At 44.2% G+C, this 22,814-nt stretch overlaps 1 protein-coding gene and 1 pseudogene across 1 annotated transcript; both read left to right on the forward strand.

Annotated features, from left to right (window-relative positions):
• Positions 1–217: 217 nt before the first annotated feature.
• LOC146341573 (olfactory receptor 14A2-like) lies at positions 218–10,122 on the forward strand (annotated as a pseudogene).
• Positions 10,123–14,530: 4,408 nt separating this feature from the next.
• Positions 14,531–22,741, forward strand: LOC146341574 (olfactory receptor 14A16-like). The gene is made up of 2 exons (XM_084808377.1): positions 14,531–15,435; positions 22,601–22,741. The coding sequence occupies exons 1-2, from the start codon at positions 14,531–14,533 to the stop codon at positions 22,650–22,652; spliced, it is 957 nt and encodes a 318-aa protein (XP_084664503.1). The 3' UTR covers positions 22,653–22,741.
• The last annotated feature ends 73 nt before the right edge of the window (positions 22,742–22,814 follow it).

Here is a 22,814-nt window from a genome sequence, read left to right on the forward strand (position 1 = left end):
GGGGGGGCATTTGTTCTCTATTGACAGTCATGCAGTTTTTAATTACACAGGGACTGTGCTGCTCAAAAGTACAACCCCAGCTACCACCACCAGATACCTATTTCTCAGTATCTGGACTGCTGAAATATGTGCAAGGATGACAAACAAACTTGTGAGATCCTCCTTTACTTAACATTATTTTGGCCTTTCTCTCTACATACTTCTTCCAAGAAAAGAAATGGCAAACCAAACATCTGTCACAGCATTTGTGCTTCTGGGATTTTCTGATATTCGAGAACTACAGATTTTACACTTTGTTGTGTTCTTTTTTGTTTACCTAGTAGCCCTGATAGGCAACTTTCTCATCATTACTATCACACCCCAGAATTATCAACTTCATAGCCCAATGTATTTCTTCTTGGTCAATCTATCCTTCACAGATGTTTGCTACATCTCAACCACTGTTCCAAATTCCATGGCCAACTAGGGATGGCAGAGAATTCCACGACGGATCTCGGTGAGGCCGAATGCCAGTGCATTCACCCCCCCGAAATCCATGGAGGAATGAAGCCGCCGCCCCCCCAAACCATGAAAGGTGTGCAGAGCTGAGCCCCCAACCCATGAAAGGCATGAAAAACGGAGCACTTACCTGCTGCTGTCCGTGCTGACTTGCGAATGGCGGCCGCCCTGCGGCCGCCATTCACTTCTCCATCATCATAGCCGTGATAGGCTACATAAGTATTTACATAGCCTATCATGGCATGCAAAACAAAAAACAAAAAAAACCCGCATACGCAAATGGCAGTGGCTACGGTGGCCGCCATTTGCATTCCCTATTTTTTGCCATTTTAGCCTACGTAAATATTTACGTAGGCAATTACGGTGAAAAAAAGGGAACCGCAAATAGTGTAGTGGGCACTATTTGCATTCCTTTTTTTTCTGCCATAAATGCCTACGTAAATATTTACGTAGGATAAAACGACAAAAAAAAGAAGAAGAAAGCAAATAGTGCCCACTACTGTATTTGTGGTTCCCTTTTTTTCACCATAATTGCCAATGTAAATATTTACGTAGGATAAAACGGCGAAAAATAGGGAATGCAAATGGCGGCCGCCGTAACCGCCACCACTTGCGTACGCAGATTATTATTATTATTATTATTATTATTATTATTATTATTATTATTTTAGCTTGCCGTGATAGGCTACGTAAATACTTACGTAGCCTATCACGGCAGCCTGGAAGGATGCAAATGGTGGCCGTGACAGCAGGCTGCCATTTGTGTCTGCAGCAGCCCATCCACGGCTGGAAGTCCAGCTGCGGACGGCCCTGGCTGGCAGCTCAGCGGAGCTGCAGCGGAGCAGAGCCAGCTGGGGCAGGATTCCGGCGGGGAGGACCAGATCGCCTCCCCCCCATCAAGGATTCTGGGGGGAGGGACGGAGCGCATCCCCCCTCACTGCGAATCACATCTGTGAAAAGGTAAGTGACTTTCGTACATCCCTATGGCCAACTCTTTGCTATTATAAACTCATTTCATTATCCCCTTCATGAATCACTGCCTTGTGGCGAAGGGGCTTGCATAACTCAGTGAAGCCATAAGCTATGCTGTGCAGGGCCACCCAAGATGGACAGGTCATGGCAGAGAGTTCTGACAAAATGTGGTCCACTGGAGAAGGAAATGGCAACACACTCCAGTATTCTTGCCAAGAAAACCCCATGGAACGTATCACAAGGCTAAAAGAGATGACGCCGGAAGATGAGCCCCTCAGGTCGGAAGGTGTCCAATATGCTACTGGGGAAGAGCAGAGGGTATTTCCAAGTAGCGCCAGAAAGAGTGAAGCGGCTGGGCCAAACCTGAAAGGACACTCAGCTGTGGATGTGTCTGGTGGTGAAAAGAAAATCCGATGCTTTAAAGAACAATATTGTTTAGGAACCTGGAATGTCAGATCAATGAATCAAGGTAAGCTGGAGGTGGTCAAACATGAGATGGCAAGATTGAACATCGACATCTTGGGAATCCGCGAACTAAAATGGACAGGCATGGGCGAATTTAATTCAGGTGACCATCATATCTACTACTGTGGGCAAGAATCCCTTAGAAGAAATGGAGTAGCACTCATAGTCAACAAAAGGGTGGGAAAAGCAGTACTGGGGTACAATCTTAAAAATGATAGAATGATCTCAGTACGAATCCAAGGCAAACCATTCAACATCACAGTAATTCAAGTCTATGCCCCAACCACTGAGGCCGAAGAAGCTGAGGTTGATCGGTTCTATGAAGACCTACAACACCTTCTAGAACTAACACCAAAAAAAGATGTCATCTTCATCATAGGGGATTGGAATGCTAAAGTAGGAAGTCAAGAAATCACCGGGATAACAGGCAGGCATGGCCTTGGTGTACAAAATGAAGCAGGACAAAAGCTAATAGAGTTTTGCCAAGAGAACATGCTGATCATAGCAAACACTCTTTTCCAACAGCACAAGAGGCGACTCTACACATGGACATCACCAGATGGTCAATATCGAAATCAGATTGATTATGTCCTTTGCAGCCAAAGATGGAGAAGCTTCATACACTCAGTAAAAACAATACCTGGAGCTGACTGTGGCTCAGATCATGAGCTGCTTCTTGCAAAATTTCGGCTTAAATTGAAGAACGTCGGGAAAACCACTAAACCGTTCAGGTATGACCTCAATCATATCCCTGATGAATATACAGTGGAGGTGAGGAATAGATTTCAGGGATTAGACCTGATAGACAGAGTGCCTGAGGAACTATGGACAGAGGTCCGTAACATTGTTCAGGAGGCAGCAACGAAATCCATCCCAAAGAAAAAGAAATGCAAGAAAGCAAAGTGGCTGTCTGAGGAGGCTTTACAAGTAGCTCACGAAAGAAGGGAAGCGAAAAGCAAGGGAGAAAGGGGAAGATATACCCAACTGAATGCAGAGTTCCAGAGAATAGCAAGGAGAGACAAGAAGGCCTTCTTAAATGAACAATGCAAAGAAATCAAGGAAAACAACAGAATGGGAAAGACTAGAGATCTCTTCAAGAAAATTGGAGATCTCAAGGGAACGTTTTGTGCAGAGATGGGCATGATAAAGGACAAAGAAGGCAGGGACCTAACAGAAGCAGATGAGATTAAGAAGAGGTGGAAAGAATACACAGAAGAACTATACAGGAAAGATCTGAATGTCCCTGATAGCCATGATAGTGCGGTCACTGAACTTGAGCCGGACATCTTCGAGAGTGAAGTCAAGTGGGCCTTAGGAAGAATTAGTAACAATAAAGCTAGCGGAGATGACAGTATTCCAGCTGAGCTATTTAAAATCCTAAAAGATGATGCTGTTAAAGTGCTGCATTCAATATGCCAACAAATCTGGAACACTCAACAGTGGCCACAAGACTGGAAAAGGTCAGTTTACATTCCAACTCCAAAGAAGGGCAATGCCAAAGAGTGTTCAAACTACCGCACAATTGCGCTCATTTCACATGCCAGCAAGGTGATGCTCAAAATCCTACAAGCTAGGCTTCAGCAGTATGCGAACCGAGAACTGTTTGTCTGTTTCCCGCCTCCCAGCTGAGCAGAGCAGAGCAGAGCAAGCTGCTCCAGCTGGTCCAGGGACTACAGAAGCAGGCAAGCTCCCAGAGAGCGAGCGAACAGAGCGAGCGAACAGGGGGAGCAAACAGGAGTTGGCCAGGGGAGTTGCAGTGGTTGAAGAGACAAAGGAGACAAAGGAGACAGAGGCTAAGAGGTAAGTGGGTTGCAGGAAGCCCAGGGCGCTGCCCTTTATCCTTCTGACTGGCTGTGAGCTCACCAGGAGCTTCTGAGAGCTCCAACTGAATTGGAGGGGTGTGGCCTGAGTACTCCCAGCAGCTGACTGGGCGGGAAGCTTCAGTCTGTTTCCCGCCTCCCAGCTGAGCAGAGCAGAGCAGAGCAAGCTGCTCCAGCTGGTCCAGGGACTACAGAAGCAGGCAAGCTCCCAGAGAGCGAGCGAACAGAGTGAGTGGACAGGGGGAGCAAACAGGAGTTGGCCAGGGGAGTTCGGCAGGGGAGGTCAAGGGGGAGGCCCCTAACATTTTTTTTTAACTAACTTTTTCCCATTTATTTGTCTTGTAACACACACTTCCACACCAGTGGGACTCTGCTTTTAATCTCTACTGAGTAGAGGAGCAGGCACAGGCTAGTCTAGAACAATCACAAAGCTAGACACAAAAAGGGAAACGGGGCTATGGAAGGACAAAACTCCCCAGTGGTGGTGACCTGCAAGGTGTGTGCCATGTTTGTTTTCTTGCCTGAGAACAACATGGCCTACACCTGCAACAAGTGCAAGTTGATCACGCTGCTGGAGGAAAAAGTAAGTGGACTGGAGCGGCGACTGTCAACCCTCCGGGGAATAAGAGAACACGAAGAGTTCTTGGACAGAATGGGGGAACTACAGCAGCAAAGGGCAGACCAGAAGCTTGAAGAGCAACAGCAAGATGAGGCAGAAGTGGGAAATGCTGAGGAGAAGAAAAATGGAGTAGAGGATACTCCTTGGAAAACGGTGACAGTTAGGAGAAGAAGAACTAGACGCCACTCTGCACCAGTGGAAGCGGTGGAGCTGTGGAACCGATTCCAGGTACTTGCAGATGAGACTGGAGGACAGCCTGCAGAGGAAGAATCACAGGGGAACCTGCATGAGAGTGAGCAAGAGGCTAAAGGTCAGTCAAACAGAGGCGATGAAACCCAGGCCTACAAGAAGAAGAAGAGAAGAGTGGTAGTAGTGGGAGACTCCTTGCTGCGTGGGATCGAGACCCAAGTATGTCGTGAAGACCCGTGGACTCGCCAGGTATGTTGTCTCCCAGGAGGACAGATTAGAGACGTGACTGAAAGGTTGCCTGCACTCATAAAGCCCACTGACAGGTATCCCTTTCTTCTCATCCATGTGGGAACAAATGATACCGCCAAGCGGAGCTAAGAAGAGATCACGTCAGACTTTGAAGCTTTGGGAAGGAAACTCAAGAACTTTGGGGCCCAGATAGTTTTCTCATCCATCCTTCCAGTAGTTAGAAGAGGGATAGAAAGGGAACGAAAAATACTCCGGGTGAATGACTGGCTACGAAGGTGGTGCCGACGAGAGTGATTTGGATTCTGGGACCACGGGCTATACTTCCTGGAAGATGGGCTGTTGGCTAGGGATGGGTTGCACCTCACAAAGGCTGGGAAGAATGTGTTTGGCCACAGCATGAAGAACTTCATCAGGAGGGCTTTAAACTGAATCCTACGAGGAAGGGAGATGTAATGTTGGGGGTAACAATGGACGTAGGCGCATGCACTGCAATGGAGAGAACAGCGCTGATAGCGCCCAATAATAGTCTTCAGACACATGTAGGAAGAAAGCCAGACTATGAAGCACATGGTCTTCGATGTCTATATACTAATGCCCAGAGTATGGGAAACAAACAGAACGAACTTGAACTCTTAATACAGGAGGGAAATTATGACTTGATAGGTATAACTGAGACTTGGTGGGATGACTCTCATGACTGGAATACAGCAGTTGAAGGATATAACTTGTTCAAAAAGAACAGGAGGAACAGAAAGGGAGGCGGGGTTGCACTGTATGTGAAAAATACATATCTCTGCACAGAAATACAGGAGGAGGAGCTTGGTAGCCCCATCGAGAGCATCTGGGTTGAAATAAATGGAGCAAAGAATAAAAGGAACCTGGTGGTCGGAGTCTACTACCGGCCACCCAATCAAGGAGAAGCCAAGGATGAAACTTTTGAAAAGCAAATAGCCAATGTTTTAAGGAAGCATGATGTAGTAGTAATGGGGGACTTCAATTTCCCCGATATTTGTTGGGAGACAAATTCTGCAAAACATGGCCCCTCCAGGAAATTCCTGACTTGTGTGGCGGATAACTTCCTCCTACAGAAAGTAGAGGAAGGAACTAGAGGATCGGCTATCCTTGACTTGATCCTAACCAACAGAGATGACTTAGTGGATAAAGTAGCAGTTACAGGAACTCTGGGGGAAAGCGACCATGTTGTACTTGAGTTCTTGGTTCTAAGGGAAGCAAAAGCCGAGTGTAGTCAAACGCGTACCCTGGATTTTAGGAAAGCTGATTTTAATAAACTCAGAACAATGATCAGTAAGGTCCCATGGCAAACATTGCTAGCGAGAAAAGGAGTCCAAGATGGGTGGGAACTTTTAAAAAAGGAAATTCTCAAGGCACAATCACAAACAATTCCAACAAGAAGAAAAGGTGGAAGACAACAGAAGAAGCCAATGTGGCTTCACAAAAAGCTTAGGGATGACCTGAAAACAAAAAAGGACACATATAGGAAGTGGAAAGAAGGCCAAGTAACAAAGGAAGAGTACAGGCAGGTAGCACAGAATTGCAGGGATGGCGTCAGGAAGGCTAAAGCGGAGAACGAGGTGAGGTTAGCGAGGGATGCTAAAAACAACAAAAAGGCTTTCTTCAGCTACGTGCATAGTAAAAGGCAGAGGAAAGAAATGGTGGTTCAGCTATTAAATAAGGATGGCAAAATGATAACAGATGACAAAGAAAAGGCAGAGCTGCTCAATTCCTACTTTGGCTCAGTCTTCTCCCAAAAGAGGGTCTATGACCCCCCTGGCAAAGGCGAAGTACAGGCTGAAGGGGCAGGATTGCAGCTTGAGATCGACAGGCATATGGTCAAGGAACACCTCATTACTTTGAATGAGTTCAAATCTCCAGGGCCAGATGAACTGCATCCTAGAGTCATAAAGGAACTGGCAGAAGAACTCTCAGAACCGCTGTCTATTCTCTTTGAGAAATCATGGAGGACCGGGGAAGTGCCAGATGACTGGAGGAGGGCTAACGTTGTCCCTATCTTCAAAAAGGGTAAAAAGGAGGAACCTGGGAACTACAGACCAGTCAGTCTGACATCAATCCCTGGGAAAATTCTGGAGCAGATCATAAAGCAATCCATCTGGAAGCACCTTGACAACAATGCCGTGATTACTCGAAGCCAACATGGATTTGTCAAAAACAAGTCCTGCCAGACAAATCTGATCTCATTTTTTGATCAAGTCACCTCCCTTGTAGACCGTGGGAATGCTGTAGACATCATATACCTCGACTTCAGCAAAGCTTTCGACAAAGTGCCCCATGATATCCTGATGAGCAAACTTGCTCGAAGTGGGCTAGATGAAACAACGATCATGTGGATCCACAGTTGGCTACAGAATCGGACTCAAAGAGTGCTTATCAATGGGACCTTCTCAAGCTGGGGAGAGGTAATGAGTGGGGTACCGCAGGGCTCAGTCCTGGGCCCAGTGCTCTTCAACATTTTTATTAATGACTTGGAGGAGGAGGTGCAGGGAATGCTGATCAAATTTGCAGATGACACAAAATTGGGAGGGATAGCTAATACTTTGGAAGACAGAAACAAAATTCAAAGTGATCTGGATAGACTGGAGCGCTGGGCAGAAAACAACAGAATGGCATTTAATAGGGACAAATGCCAAGTTCTGCACCTAGGAAAAAGAAACCAAATGCACAGTTACAAGATGGGGGATACGTGGCTCAACCACACTACGAGCGAGAAGGATCTTGGAATTGTCGTCGATCACAAGCTGAATATGAGCCAACAATGTGATGTGGCTGCAAAAAAGGCAAATGCTATTTTGGGCTGCATTCATAGAAACATCGCTTCCAAATCCCGGGAAGTACTAGTTCCCCTCTACTCAGCACTGGTTAGGCCTCATCTGGAGTACTGTGTCCAGTTCTGGGCACCACACTTTAAGAAGGATGCAGACAAGCTGGAGAGGGTTCAAAGGAGGGCAACAAAGATGATCAGGGGACTGGAAACAAAGCCCTATGAAGAGAGACTGAAAGAACTGGGCATGTTTAGCCTTGAGAAGAGAAGACTGAGGGGAGATATGATAGCACTCTTCAAGTACTTGAAAGGTTGTCACAGAGAAGAAGGCCAGGATCTCTTCTTGATCATCCCAGAGTGCAGGACACGGAATAATGGGCTCAAGTTACAGGAAGCCAGATTCCGACTGAACATCAGGAAAAACTTCCTGAGTGTCAGAGCAATACGGCAATGGAACCAATTACCTGGGGAGGTGGTGGGCTCTCCCACACTGGAGGCCTTTAAGACGAGGCTGGACAGCCATTTGTCAGGGATGCTCTGACTTGGATTCCTGCATTGAGCAGGGGGTTGGACTCGATGGCCTTGTAGGCCCCTTCCAACCCTACTATTCTATGATTCTATGATTCTATGATTCTATGATTCTATGAACTACCAGAAGTACAAGCTGGGTTTCGAAGAGGCAGAGGAACTAGAGATCAAATCGCCAACATTTGCTGGATCATGGAGAAAGCAAGAGAATTCCAGAAAAACGTCTATTTCTGCTTCATTGACTACGCTAAAGCCTTTGATTGTGTGGATCACAACAAACTGTGGCAAATTCTTAAAGTGATGGGAGTACCAGACTACCTTACCTGTCTCCTAAGAAACCTGTACGAGGGTCAAGAAGGAACAGTAAGAACCAGACATGGAACAACCGATTGGTTCAAAATTGGGAAAGGAGTACGACAAGGCTGTATATTGTCACCCTGCTTATTTAACTTATATGCAGAGTACATCATGAAAAAAGCCAGGTTGGATGAATCAGAGGTCGGAATTAAGATTGCTGGGAGAATTATCAACAACCTCCGATATGCAGATGATACCACCCTAATGGCAGAAAGCAAAGAGGATCTCAAGAGCCTCTTGTTGAGGGTGAAAGAGGAGAGTGCAAAAGCTTGTTTGAAACTCAACATAAAAAAAACGAAGATCATGGCATCTGGCCCCATCACTTCCTGGCATATAGAAGGGGAAGAAGTGGAAGCAGTGACAGATTTTACTTTCTTGGGCTCCAAGATCACCGCAGACGGTGACTGTAGCCATGAAATTAAAAGACGCTTGCTCCTTGGGAGGAAAGCTATGGCCAACCTAGACAGCATAGTAAGAAGCAGAGACATCACCTTGCCAACAAAGGTCCGTCTAATCAAAGCTATGGTTTTCCCAGTAGTAATGTATGGCTGTGAGAGCTGGACTATAAGGAAGGCTGAGCGCCGAAGAATTGATGCTTTTGAACTGTGGTGCTGGAGAAGACTCTTACGAGTCCCCTGGACTGCAAGGAGGTCAAATCAGTCCATCCTAAAGGAAATCAACCCTGAGTGCTCATTGGAAGGACAGATACTGAAGCTGAAGCTCCAATATTTTGGCCACCTAATGCGAAGAGAAAACTCCCTGGAAAAGACCCTGATGCTGGGAAAGACTGAAGGCAAAAGGAGAAGGGGACGGCAGAGGATGAGATGGCTAGATAGCATCACTGATGTAATGAATATGAACTTGAGCACGCTCCGGGAGAGAGTGCAGGACAGGAAGGCCTGACGTGCTATGGTCCATGGGGTCACGAAGAGTCGGACACGACTGAACGACTGAACAACAACAAACTCATTTCATACTCTGGATGTGTCACCCAGGTTTCCTTGGTTAGCACATTTGGAGGTAGTGAACTAGCACTGCTCACTGTCATGGCTTATGACCGCTACGTAGCAATCTGCTATCCCCTACAGTACAGCTTGATCATGAACTGGAATGCCTGTTTCAAAATGGCAGCTACTTCTTTCCTGTGCAGTATAATCAATGGAGTGGTACAAGCGACAGAAACATTCAATTTATATTTCTGTTCATCTCATGTGGAACAATTTTTCTGTTACATCCTTCAGCTTTTAAAGATATCTTGCTCTGATACACAGATCATAACCCTTTCTATTTTGGCCCTGGTAGTTATTGCAAGCTCTTCTTGCATTTTGCTTGAATTGATTTCCTATATTTACATATTCTCTTCTGTGTTCAAGATTCAGTCAGCCCAGGGCAGGCGTAAAGCTTTCTCCACCTGCACTCCACACCTGACCGTCTTTTCTTTATTTATTACAACTGCCATATTTCATTACTTGAGACCACAGTCCTTGTCCTCTCTACCTCTGGACATGTCACCTTCTGTTTTGTATACAGTTTTGCCACCACTAATGAATCCCATCATTTATAGTTTGTGAAACAGACAGATTCAAGTTGTTCTGTCAAAAATGTTAAATAGGAAGCATAGACTGTAGAATGGACTGTCGAATAAGTTACATAGGACATGTGGATTCTGATGTTATTTTTATTTTATTTTTAGCATTGTCCCAATACATTCTCTATGACTATGGTTTATTCTGGCTGTGTATAGACTATATTAACACTCTCAATACAGAATATGTCTGTAGGCATTCTTTTTTTTTTCTTTTTCTCCCCCCCCCTTTTTCTTGTATGCCCAAAGGGAATGACCCCTTTAGCTTGTGTCATTAGAAGAAAGATGGCATATACAACCATGTCCACACATTGAATGAATGCATGGAGCAGGTCATGTATCACCTTCACCATCAATATGTGACCCTTTAGGGAGGCCTTTGTGGGAAACTCATTAGGCTGTGCTCAATCTGCTGCTTCATTGAGGATAGACCCCCTACCCTCTGCTGGCTATTTACATTAGTGCTGTGCCGAAAATTTTGATTCTTCCATTTTTGGCATGTTGTGGGGGTGGGGTGGGGGATGAAATAAATCTCTGGTGAAAGAAGCTGGGAGGGGTGAGAATTTTGATTAAGTTTTTCCTTGGGGAAGAGGACAGGATTTCAGCTTATTTTTTTTTTAAGTGTAGGCAGTGTCTGAGAGGTCTTCTCCCTATTTTTTTCTTTAAACAAACAAACAAACAAACACCACCTCCTGCACTTGCAGATGCCTACGATTCTTCTCCAGCCCAGCAGTTCTTTCTGAATTCCAAGGAGACCACATGACCTCTCCCTCTCCAGCAGGCATTCAGGGAAGGCTTCGAGGCTGAAGGGCTCCAAGGCTGCATCAGCTGCTGTGCTTTAGCAATTGGGGGGGTTAGAGGTTTTTTAATAAAAAAATTAGCAATAATTACCTCCCGAACATAAAAAGCTATGTGGAAACGCTGTCTCGCTCCCTAAGAAGAAAATTATCTGAAATCCTCTGCCCCTGTGAAAGCAGGGGGGGGGGGCTCTTTCACAGGAAGAGGAAAAAAAACTGGATTTTTTTTCTATAAATTTGTATTTTTTTCTATAAATTTATAAACTGGATATGCTTTTGTTGGTCTTTTGCTTTGTTTTGGAGTACTGTGTCATGCCCATCACATCACATACATATTGGTTTATTGAAATGTAATAAATGAAACTTGCAGTAATGAATTAAACTTTCACTTTCAAGTGATGTCCCTTAGTGCAACTATACACACTAATTATTAACATTCTAAACCAAAATATGCATATGTAAGACAAAAGGGCTAGATTTCACATCAGTAGCAGGTTGATTTCCCAAAGATCAATTCCAAGGAATTTGGGACAGTCAGGTCTTGGACAATCTAGGGATTAGAGCAGGATGCATTTTAGTTGGATGGTTTTCTCCTGTATTTATCAGACTTCAGATTCTTGGTTTGCTAGAATGAATATGGACATCAGAATTCATTTCATCTTTCAAAGGCTATGCTTTTATTTGTATTAACAATAATGGGCCTAATCATTTGATAATTAAGTCCTACTAAAAAAAAAATCTGATTTATCCTGCAGTCCTATTCACCTGAGAGTAAGTCCCATTGAACACAATGTGACTTGTTTCTGAAGAGATGTTTAAATCATAAAGATACATTTAAGGGATTGTCAGGGCTACTGGCTTCATCACACTAAAGTTCTGCTGATCACCATAAAAAAGTAAGTGATGTATGTCAAAGCTCTAGAGAAGCCTATGGGCCCTGGAATGGATTCTGCAAGCCATTTAGGGTTATGAGATAGAAACATTGGTGCCCCATGCTGTGCTAGAGTGCTGGATGATGCATGTGGTTTTTTCAGCTGCTTATCCCCACAACAACCAGATGATGTAGGTTAAGCTGAGGAGCCATGATTGATGGCATTGTTACCTTGTGGACATACTGGAGGCACATGAGACATCTGCACATTTGGGACAGGACGTGCACCATTCCAGGTTCCATCTCAGTCTTTAGTTTACTGAAATAAATCGGAGACTTGTACAGCAGGTAAGTTAATATTTCTCCCACTGAGACTTAGTGGGCTCTGGAGAGCAGGTCTGTGAAACTCATAAGACTACCACAGATGAGAAACACTCATTCACACAGCTCCAGCATTGTGTTTCCAAGAAAAGCTAAGTTACACAGGTGAGTAATTGTATAGCATCCTTCTTTGAAGAGTGATGGGTTGGCTTGTGTTAGTTTCTCACTAATAGATCAACATTTTTTGAAAGACGAATAAATGGACTATTAGGGGAAAAAAAAAAGACAGAATAGGACAACTATGAAATGAATCCTGCGATGAAAAATTAAAAGATAGTGATATCATCCAAAGGACAACTATTGTGGCTGCTTTATTCCTAGTACAGTTTTATGGGAGTGGGTGTAATGTTGAGCAAATATATTTTTCTTAAATGACACAAGCATTCAGTCCATGATTGGCTTGATTGCTCCTTACATTCATTAGTTCATTTCTTTTTATTTTCAAGCTCCACAAAGTTAGGAAATCGGAAGCTACGGTCTATGCCTTAACAGACGTGCCCTGAGATCAGTGAAGATGTTGTGCAATGTCACAAATTGCACTTCCTTGCAATACACCCTCCATGCTCCCATAATAGATCAACGTCTAGATGGGGAGGATGGACAAGCAAAGGTTCCCCACATTGTTCTGGTTCTGTATTGCCTCGGGAAGGACATGAGTTTTACTGTATTGTTAAAGGACCCATGCCAGTGAGTTGACCCATGCCAGTTTGTTGCTTACAATACATCAGTAGCTGGCAGCATGGGTACAACAGTGAGAGGGTGTCTTCTTCTAAGGGCTGCATCAGACAGAGCTTTTATGCTGTGACTGAGATTGCTCCTTCATGGAAGTTTATGGGCTCTTTACATGACGCTGTGACACTGCTGTGACTGCCCTTTGTTCCATTTCAAAATAGATGGCGGATAATGAGCTATGACATTACCCCGTTGTGTTCCGCCTCTGTGAAAAGAGTCTAAGCCGCAGTAAGAGGAGCAAGATCAATGAAAGATAATGGAAGACTCAGATACGGGGAGAAGGAGGGGGGAAGCGCATGTAAAAAGAATGAGTGGTGATCCTGCATTTAAAATGTAATCAGAAAACCTGATTTTAAATGGAGGATTTTAGGCTGGTGTAGAAATGCCCTAAGTCTTCTCAGGCTAAATCCTTCATAAGGCAATACAGGGCCAGGACAACATTGCATGTCTTTGCTCAGCAAGTTCCATGTAGAGAATCCTACAAGTTCCTTTTCTCTCCATTGAAAAAGTGGGGTGCAATTGTGTGAAAAGGCCCATGAGCAACTGGGTGTTTAGTCTGAGGCCCTGAATCACACTTTCTTTGAGATACCTGCTCCTCAGTCACACAAGACTATTACAACTACTTGTAACAAGTAATGTTGGTACATGGCAGCCTATGAGCATGATGCTGTCAGTGGGCCCCTCTCCCTGAGTGGGCCCACATCCTCAATGTTCCTCCGTGCTGCTTTTCCCTACTTGCCTCTTCCACTGGTCCCATCAGCACCACTTCCCACAGAAAGAAGGGGATAAGAGATGTGAAGGGTTTGCTCTTTCTTGTCTCTTGTGTCATAGGTCAGAAGCTCAGCCAAGGAAGATGAACAAAAAGCAAGGGAAAGGAGGAGAAGCAGCAGGGCCAGGAGGCTCCCGGGATTGGCAGTGGACCCCCTATTAGGGTGGAGGGCTCAGCAGGTTTCCAACAGGTTTCCTGCAGGTTTTCACTGGCCCTACCTGTAACATTTCAAATGGAACTATGTGTCCCTTCAGGTAAAGGTGCCTTATCAGGTTTGGAATACATAATCATATTCCCCTTTTATCTATTGCTGGTAGTCCTTTGCTTCCCAAAGTTTCCTTGTCTGTAACATATCCACCTTGTTTGTTACCTGGACCTTCTCTTTTGCCTGATAGAGAAGCTGATGTGAAGAAATTAAGGGGATGAAGCTCTTCCTATTACTTTATCTCCCTGCTAGAATAATCAACAAGGGAGATTAAATTCTCTGTGTTGGTACACAGGTAGAAACTGCTGCTCTGTGGCCAGGAAAAAAAAAAAGTTGAAATCCTAGATGCCTGTCCACAGATGCTCAAGTTCATTAGCCCTGAATAGGGTGCCCTATGGCAACGCACCTACCCTTTTAAAAGCTGTGTGACATGCATTCCAGTATTGGGGAGGGTCATTGGTGGGATGGTAACAAACATTGGTAACAAACAGATACATCTGTTATCTTCTCCAACTTTTAATTGCATGTGGACTGTGCCCCCTCAAAGGTGGGACTCCAAACACCACCACCATATATCCATTTCTCAGTATCTGGGCTGCTGAAATAAGCACAAGGATGATGAACAAACTGCCGAGAGTCTCCTTTACTTAAAATCATCTTGGCCTTTCTCTCTACAGACTTATTTCATGCAAAGAAATGGTAAACCAAACATATGCAACAGCATTTGTGCTTCTGGGTTTTTCTGCTAATCGAGAACTACAGATTTTACACGTTGTGGTGTTCTTTTCTGTTTACTCAGTAGCCCTGATAGGCAACTTACTCATCATTACAATTATAGCCCAGAATTATCAACTTCATAGCCCCATGTATTTCTTCTTGGTCAATCTGTCAATCACAGACATTTGCTACATCTCAACCACTGTTCCAAAATCCATGGCCAACTCTTTGCTGGATGATAAACTCATTTCATACTCTGGATGTATGACACAGGTTTTCTTGGTTCTCACATTTGGAGGTACCGAACTAGCACTGCTCACTGTCATGGCTTATGACCGCTATGTAGCAATCTGCTATCCTCTACAGTACAGCTTGATCATGAACTGGAGTGCCTGTTTCAAAATGGTGGCTGCTTCCTTCCTCTGCAGTGCAATCAATGGAGTGGTACAAGTGACAAACACGTTCAGTTTATATTTCTGTTCATCCCATGTTGTGGAACAATTTTTCTGTGACATCCCTCAGCTATTAAAGATATCTTGCTCTGATACACAGATCGTAATCTGGTATATTTTGGCCCTTGTAGTTATTGCAGGATCTTCCTGCTTTTTGCTTGTATTGATTTCCTATATTTACATATTCTCTACTGTGTTCAAGATTCAGTCAGTTCAAGGCAGGTGTAAAGCCTTCTCCACCTGCACTCCACACTTGACCGTCTTCTCTTTATTTCTTACTACTTGTATCTTTTCTTACTTCAGACCAAAGGCCTTGTCCTCTCTACCTCTGGATTTGTTGGCTGCTGTTGCATATACAGTCTTGCCACCAATAATGAACCCCATCATTTATAGTTTGAGAAACAGAGAGATTCAAGTTGCTCTCTCAAAAATGTTAAATAAGAAGTGTAGACTGCAGAATGGACAGTAGAATACGTTACAGAGGGCATGTGAATTCTTATGTTATTTTGATTTTTTTTTCATTGTCTCAAGACATTCTCTATGACTATGGTTTATTCTGTCTGTGTATGGAGGACTACATCACTCTCAATATAGAATGTATTTGTAGGCATTCTTTGGGGGGTGGCATGCTCAAAGGGAATTATCCCATTACCTGTGTCATTAGAAGAGAGGTGGCATATTAAACCACCTCCATAGAATCATAGAATCATAGAATAGTAGGGTTGGAAGGGGTCTACAAGATCATCAAGTCCAACCCCCTGCTCAATGCAGGAATCCAAGTCAGAGCATCATTGCATCAGACATTGTCCGAATGCATGGAGTGGGTCATGTATCACCTCCCCCATCAATGTATTTATTTAGCGTATGGCACACATTGCCAGGGAGTCTACAATGTTTTTTACACAGTAGATGTTCTGGCGCTGGTAGTTGCTAGTCTTTGTTGCACTGATGCACCTCAAGTGGGTGAGCTAGCTTTGCATCAGCTGGCCAGCAGCATTCTTAGGGAAGTTGGCTCATCCGGGCTTTTGCTCCACCGCTCCTCCGCTGATCGCGTCCAGGCAGATCCAGCGCCGGTTCCTGCTCCCTGCATAGAGTGCTGCCAGCGTTTCCCCCCACTGAAATGGTGATACCTATTTATCTACTCACAGATGGTATGCTTTTGAACTGCTAGGTGGGCAGGAGCTAGGGATGAAATGATGGGAGCTCACTTCTGTCACGTGGAGCTGGGCTCAAACCATTGGAGTGCTGACCATTTCTGGCCAGCAAACTACAGCATCATTAAACTGTTGTGCCACCGTGTCCCCCATTAATATGTGACCCTTTGGGGAGGCCTTTGTGGGGAACTCATGAGGCTGTGCTCATTCTGCTGCTTCATTCAGGATAGACCCCTTATCCTCTGCTGGCTATTTTCATTCGAGCTGTGCCGAAAAATTTGATTCTTCTATTTCAGCATGTTGTGGGGTTGGGGTTGGGGTTAGGGGGTGGGGATGTAATAAAAACTCTGGTGAAAGAAGCTGGGATGGGTGAGAATTTCTATTAGCTTTCTCCTTGGTGAGGAGGACAGGATTTCATCTTATTTGTTAAAGTGTAGGCAGTGGCTGAGAGGTCTTCTTCCTATCCTTTTATTTAAAAACAAACAGACAGCAACAAAAAACAGCACATGCTGCACTTGCAGAAGCCCAGGACTTTTCTTCAGCCCGGCAGCTCTTTCTGAATTCCCAAGAGACCACATGACCTCTCCCTCTCCAGCAGGCAGTCAGGAAGGGATCCGAAGCTGCAAAAGTTTCTGTGGTTAAGGAATGGAGGGGAGGGGGCTTTAAAAAATAGCAACAACTACCTTCCAAACTTAAACAGGTATGTGGAAACCTTGTCCCCCTCCCAAAGAAGAAAATTCTCCAGAATTATCTCCCTCCCAGTGGAAGAGCAGAAAAAACAAAACAAAACAATGCCTCTTCTACAGGAAGAGAAAAAAAAATCCGGAAAATGGGGGGCAGGATTCAGCACAGCACTAACTTTAATTGTCTTATGGTGACTTTTATTTTCTGATTACTATTTGAAATTGATTTGCTATTAGAATAATTTGTCTGTGTGCTTGATTTTTCACTGATTTTCTGATTGATCTGCTTTGATTTATTAAAGAAAAGCAGGGGATAAGGTATGTGTGTGTGTGTGTATATATATATATATATATATATATACACACACACACACACACAAATGTAATAAACAAGATAAATGTCCAATGATAGTGCATCCAGTTTGTACCTTTATACATTTAGAAATATATATGTTTATAAACTGGATGTGCCCTCCTTGGTCTTTTGTTTTGTTTTGGAGTACTGTGTCATGCGCATCACATCACCTATGTACTGGTTTATTGAAATGTAATGAATGAAGCTTGCAGTAATGAATAAAACTTTCACTTTCAAATGATGTACCTTGGTGCAACTCTACTCATGGTTATTAACATTTTAAACCGAAATATGCATCTGCAAGACAAAAGGGCTAGTAGCCCTTTGACATCAGTAGCAAGTTGAGTTGCCAAAGTTCTATTCCAAGGAATTTGGGCCAGTCAGTTCTTGGAAAATATGGGGATTGAAAGAGGATGTGTTTTAGTCTGATGGTTTATTTTGACAGTTTTCTCCTGCATTCATCAGACTTCAGATTCTTGGATTGCTAGAACAAATATGGCCATCAGAATGCATTTCATCTTTCAATGCCTATGTTTTTATTTTTATTTGTATTAATAATAATGGGCCTAATCGCTTCATAATTAAGTCCTACTAAAAGTAATCAGATTTATGCTGCAATCCTACTCACTAATTCTTATGTTATTTTTATTTATTTTTCCATTGTCCTTAAACATTCTCTATGACTATGGTTTATTCTGTCTGTGTATGGACTACATCACTCTCAATATAGAATGTATTTGTAGGCATCCATTGGGGGGTGGCATGCTCAAAGGGAATTATCCCATTACCTGTGTCATTAGAAGGGAGGTGGCATATTAAACCACCTCCACACATTGAATGAATGCATGGAGCAGGATGTATCGCCTCCCCCATCAAAGTGTGACACTTTATGGAGGCCTTTGGGAAACTCATTAGGCTGTGCTCATTCTGCTTCATTGAGGATAGACCCCCCTACCCTCTGCTGGCTATTTTCAATAGTGCTGTGCCAAAAAATTTTATTCTTCCATTTTCAGTATGTGATGGTGTTGGTGGTGGTGGGGTGTGTGTGTGAAATAAAAACAGGTGGAAGAAGGTGGGAGGGGTGAGAATTTCTATTAACTTTCTCCTTGGGGAGGAGGATTTCACCTTACTTTTTAAAGTGTAAGCAGTGGCTGAGAGGTCTTCTTCCTATTTTTTTATTTAAAAAACAAACAAACAGAGAAGCAAAAACAGCACCTCCTGCACTTACAGAAGCCCAGGACACTTCTCCAGCCCGACAGCACTTTCTGAATTCTGAAGAGATCATGACCTCTCCCTCTCCAGCAGGCATTCAGGAAAGGCTCTGAGGCTGGAGAAGCTGCTTGCTTTAGCAATGGAGGGCGGGTAGAGTTTTAAAAATTAGCAACAACTACCTCCTAAACCTAAAAAGGTATGTGGAAACCCTGGCCTTCTCCCCATGAAGAAAATTCTCTCAATTTCTCCCCCTCCTTGTGAAAGAGCAGGAAAAATAAGACCAAACCAAACCAAAACAATGTCTCTTTCCCAGGAAAAGAAAAAAAAAATCCGGAAAACAGGGGGCAGGATTCAGCACAACACTAATTTTCACTGTTTTATGGTGAATCTTATTTTCTGATTACTATGTTATATTGTTTTGCTGTTAGGATAATTTGTCTGTGCTTGATTTTTCATTGATTTTCTGACTGAGCTGCTTTGATTTCTGAAAGAAAAGCAGGGGATAACTTTTACAAAATATGAACAAATGTAATAAACAAAATATGAACTTGAGCACACTCTGGGAGAGAGCGGAGGACAGGAAGGCCTGGCGTGCTATGGTCCATGGGGTCACCAAGAGTCGGACACGACTGAACGACTGAACAACAATAATAAACAAAATAAACGGCCAATGATAGTGCATCCAGGTTGTTTATTTATATGTTCTAAAATCTGTAAATGTATAAACTGGATGTGTCCTTTTTGATCTTCTGTTTTGTTTTGGAGTACTGTGTCATCTGCATCACATCACCTACATACTGATTTATTGAAATGTAATGAATGAAACTTACGGTCATGACTTACAGTTTCACTTTCAAATGATGTACCTTAGTGCAACTATACTCAATAATCATTAACATTTTAAAACAAAATTTGCATATATAAGACAAAGGTGCTAGATTTGACATCAGTAACAAGTTGATTAGGAGGTCAAATCTGTCAATCCTAAGGGAAATCAACCCTGACTGCTCATTGGAAGGACAGATACGGAAGCTGAAGCTCAAATATTTTGGCCACCTAATGCAAAGAGAAAACTCTCTGGAAAAGACCCTGATGCTGGGAAAGACTGAAGGCAAAAGGAGAAGGGGACAGCAGAGGATGAGATGGCTAGATAGCATGACTGATGCAATGAATATGGACTTGAGCACACTCCGGGAGAGAGCGCAGGACAGGAAGGCCTGGCGTGCTATGGTCCATAGGGTCACGAAGAGTCGGACACGACTGAACGACTGAACAACAACAACAAAACAAGTTGATTTCCCAAAAACCACTTCTAAGGAATTTGGGCCAGTTGGTGTTTGGACAAAACTGGGGGGTTGGAATAGGATGTATTTTAGTCAGATGGTTAATTCAGTTTTCTCCTGCATTCATCATACGAGATTCTTGCTAGAACGAATGTAGACAACAGAATTCATTTCATCTTTCAAAGTTTATGTTTTTATTCAAGAGAGCGTCGGCTATGGGGAGGTATAGAAATAAATAAATAATATTTGTATTAATACTGGGTCTATTCACTTGATACTTAAGTCTTACTAGAATTACTCAGATTTATAAAAAAGGTAAAAGGTAAAGGTGTCCCCAACTAGTCGTGTCCAACTCTAGGGTGTGGTGCTCATCTCCATTTCTAAGCCAAAGAACCAGCGCTGTCCAAATATGCTTCCATGGTCATGTGGCCAGCATGACTGTACACCGAGGTGCACGGAATGCTGTTACCTTTCCCGCCAAAGCGGTACCTATGTATCTACTTGCAATTTCTTGCTTTAGAACTGCTAGGTTGGCAGGAGCAGGGACTGAAGATGGGAGCTCACTCCGCCACGCAGCACTCGGGTCTCGAACTGCTGTCCTGCCAACCTTCCGGTCTGCAGTTCAGCGTCTTAACCACTAAGCCACCGCGGCCTCTCAATCAGATTTATACTGCAATCCTATTCACCTGGGAGGAAGTCCCATTGGACACAATGTGGCTTAATTCTGAATAGATGTGTATAACATAAAGATACATTTAAGGGATTGTCAGGGCTACTGGCTTCATTACTATTAGGGATGTACGACACACTTACCTGGTTTCGTCCAGGGACATCCACAGTGGGGGAAGGCGCTCCATCCCTCCCCCCAAAATCCTCGATGGGGGGGAGGCGATCCATTCCTCCCCCCTGGAATTCTGCCCGGCCAGCTCCACTCCGCGGCCAGGCCGCAGAGCTGACGGCCAGGCCACCCCGCAGCGGGGCCTCCAGCCACTGCTGGGCTGCTGCGGACGCAAATGACGTCCTGAGTAGGGGACGCCATTTGCGCCCCTATGGTAGCCCGTGATAGGCTACGTAAATATTTACATAGCCTATCACGGTTAAAGTGGGGACACAAATGGCGTCCCCTATGCCACTTGCATTTCCGTTTTCTCCGTGATAGGCTACGTAAATATTTACATAGCCTATGACAGCTAAAACAGGAATGCAAATGGCGTCCCCTATGCCATTTGTGTTCCCGCTGTCCGTGCTGCTGCTGTCCGTGCTGACTTACCTGCTGTCCGTGCTGACTTACCTGCTGTCCGTGCTGACTTACCTGCTGCTGTCCGTGCTGACTTGCGAATGGCGGCCGCCCTGCGGCCGCCATTCACTTCTCCTTCATCATAGCCGTGATAGGCTACATAAGTATTTACATAGCCTATCATGGCATGCAAAACAAAAAACAAAAAAAACCCGCATACGCAAATGGCAGTGGCTACGGTGGCCGCCATTTGCATTCCCTATTTTTTGCCATTTTAGCCTACGTAAATATTTACGTAGGCAATTACGGTGAAAAAAAGGGAACCGCAAATAGTGTAGTGGGCACTATTTGCATTCCTTTTTTTTCTGCCATAAATGCCTACGTAAATATTTACGTAGGATAAAACGACAAAAAAAAGAAGAAGAAAGCAAATAGTGCCCACTACTGTATTTGTGGTTCCCTTTTTTTCACCATAATTGCCAATGTAAATATTTACGTAGGATAAAACGGCGAAAAATAGGGAATGCAAATGGCGGCCGCCGTAACCGCCACCACTTGCGTACGCAGATTATTATTATTATTATTATTATTATTATTATTATTATTATTATTTTAGCTTGCCGTGATAGGCTACGTAAATACTTACGTAGCCTATCACGGCAGCCTGGAAGGATGCAAATGGTGGCCGTGACAGCAGGCTGCCATTTGTGTCTGCAGCAGCCCATCCACGGCTGGAAGTCCAGCTGCGGACGGCCCTGGCTGGCAGCTCAGCGGAGCTGCAGCGGAGCAGAGCCAGCTGGGGCAGGATTCCGGCGGGGAGGACCAGATCGCCTCCCCCCCATCAAGGATTCTGGGGGGAGGGACGGAGCGCATCCCCCCTCACTGCGAATCACATCTGTGAAAAGGTAAGTGACTTTCGTACATCCCTATGGCCAACTCTTTGCTATTATAAACTCATTTCATTATCCCCTTCATGAATCACTGCCTTGTGGCGAAGGGGCTTGCATAACTCAGTGAAGCCATAAGCTATGCTGTGCAGGGCCACCCAAGATGGACAGGTCATGGCAGAGAGTTCTGACAAAATGTGGTCCACTGGAGAAGGAAATGGCAACACACTCCAGTATTCTTGCCAAGAAAACCCCATGGAACGTATCACAAGGCTAAAAGAGATGACGCCGGAAGATGAGCCCCTCAGGTCGGAAGGTGTCCAATATGCTACTGGGGAAGAGCAGAGGGTATTTCCAAGTAGCGCCAGAAAGAGTGAAGCGGCTGGGCCAAACCTGAAAGGACACTCAGCTGTGGATGTGTCTGGTGGTGAAAAGAAAATCCGATGCTTTAAAGAACAATATTGTTTAGGAACCTGGAATGTCAGATCAATGAATCAAGGTAAGCTGGAGGTGGTCAAACATGAGATGGCAAGATTGAACATCGACATCTTGGGAATCCGCGAACTAAAATGGACAGGCATGGGCGAATTTAATTCAGGTGACCATCATATCTACTACTGTGGGCAAGAATCCCTTAGAAGAAATGGAGTAGCACTCATAGTCAACAAAAGGGTGGGAAAAGCAGTACTGGGGTACAATCTTAAAAATGATAGAATGATCTCAGTACGAATCCAAGGCAAACCATTCAACATCACAGTAATTCAAGTCTATGCCCCAACCACTGAGGCCGAAGAAGCTGAGGTTGATCGGTTCTATGAAGACCTACAACACCTTCTAGAACTAACACCAAAAAAAGATGTCATCTTCATCATAGGGGATTGGAATGCTAAAGTAGGAAGTCAAGAAATCACCGGGATAACAGGCAGGCATGGCCTTGGTGTACAAAATGAAGCAGGACAAAAGCTAATAGAGTTTTGCCAAGAGAACATGCTGATCATAG

This window comes from Heloderma suspectum, chromosome 6, assembly GCF_057233095.1.
Source record: "Heloderma suspectum isolate Gila_16-S chromosome 6, 16-S_ref, whole genome shotgun sequence".
NCBI lineage: Eukaryota > Metazoa > Chordata > Lepidosauria > Squamata > Helodermatidae > Heloderma > Heloderma suspectum.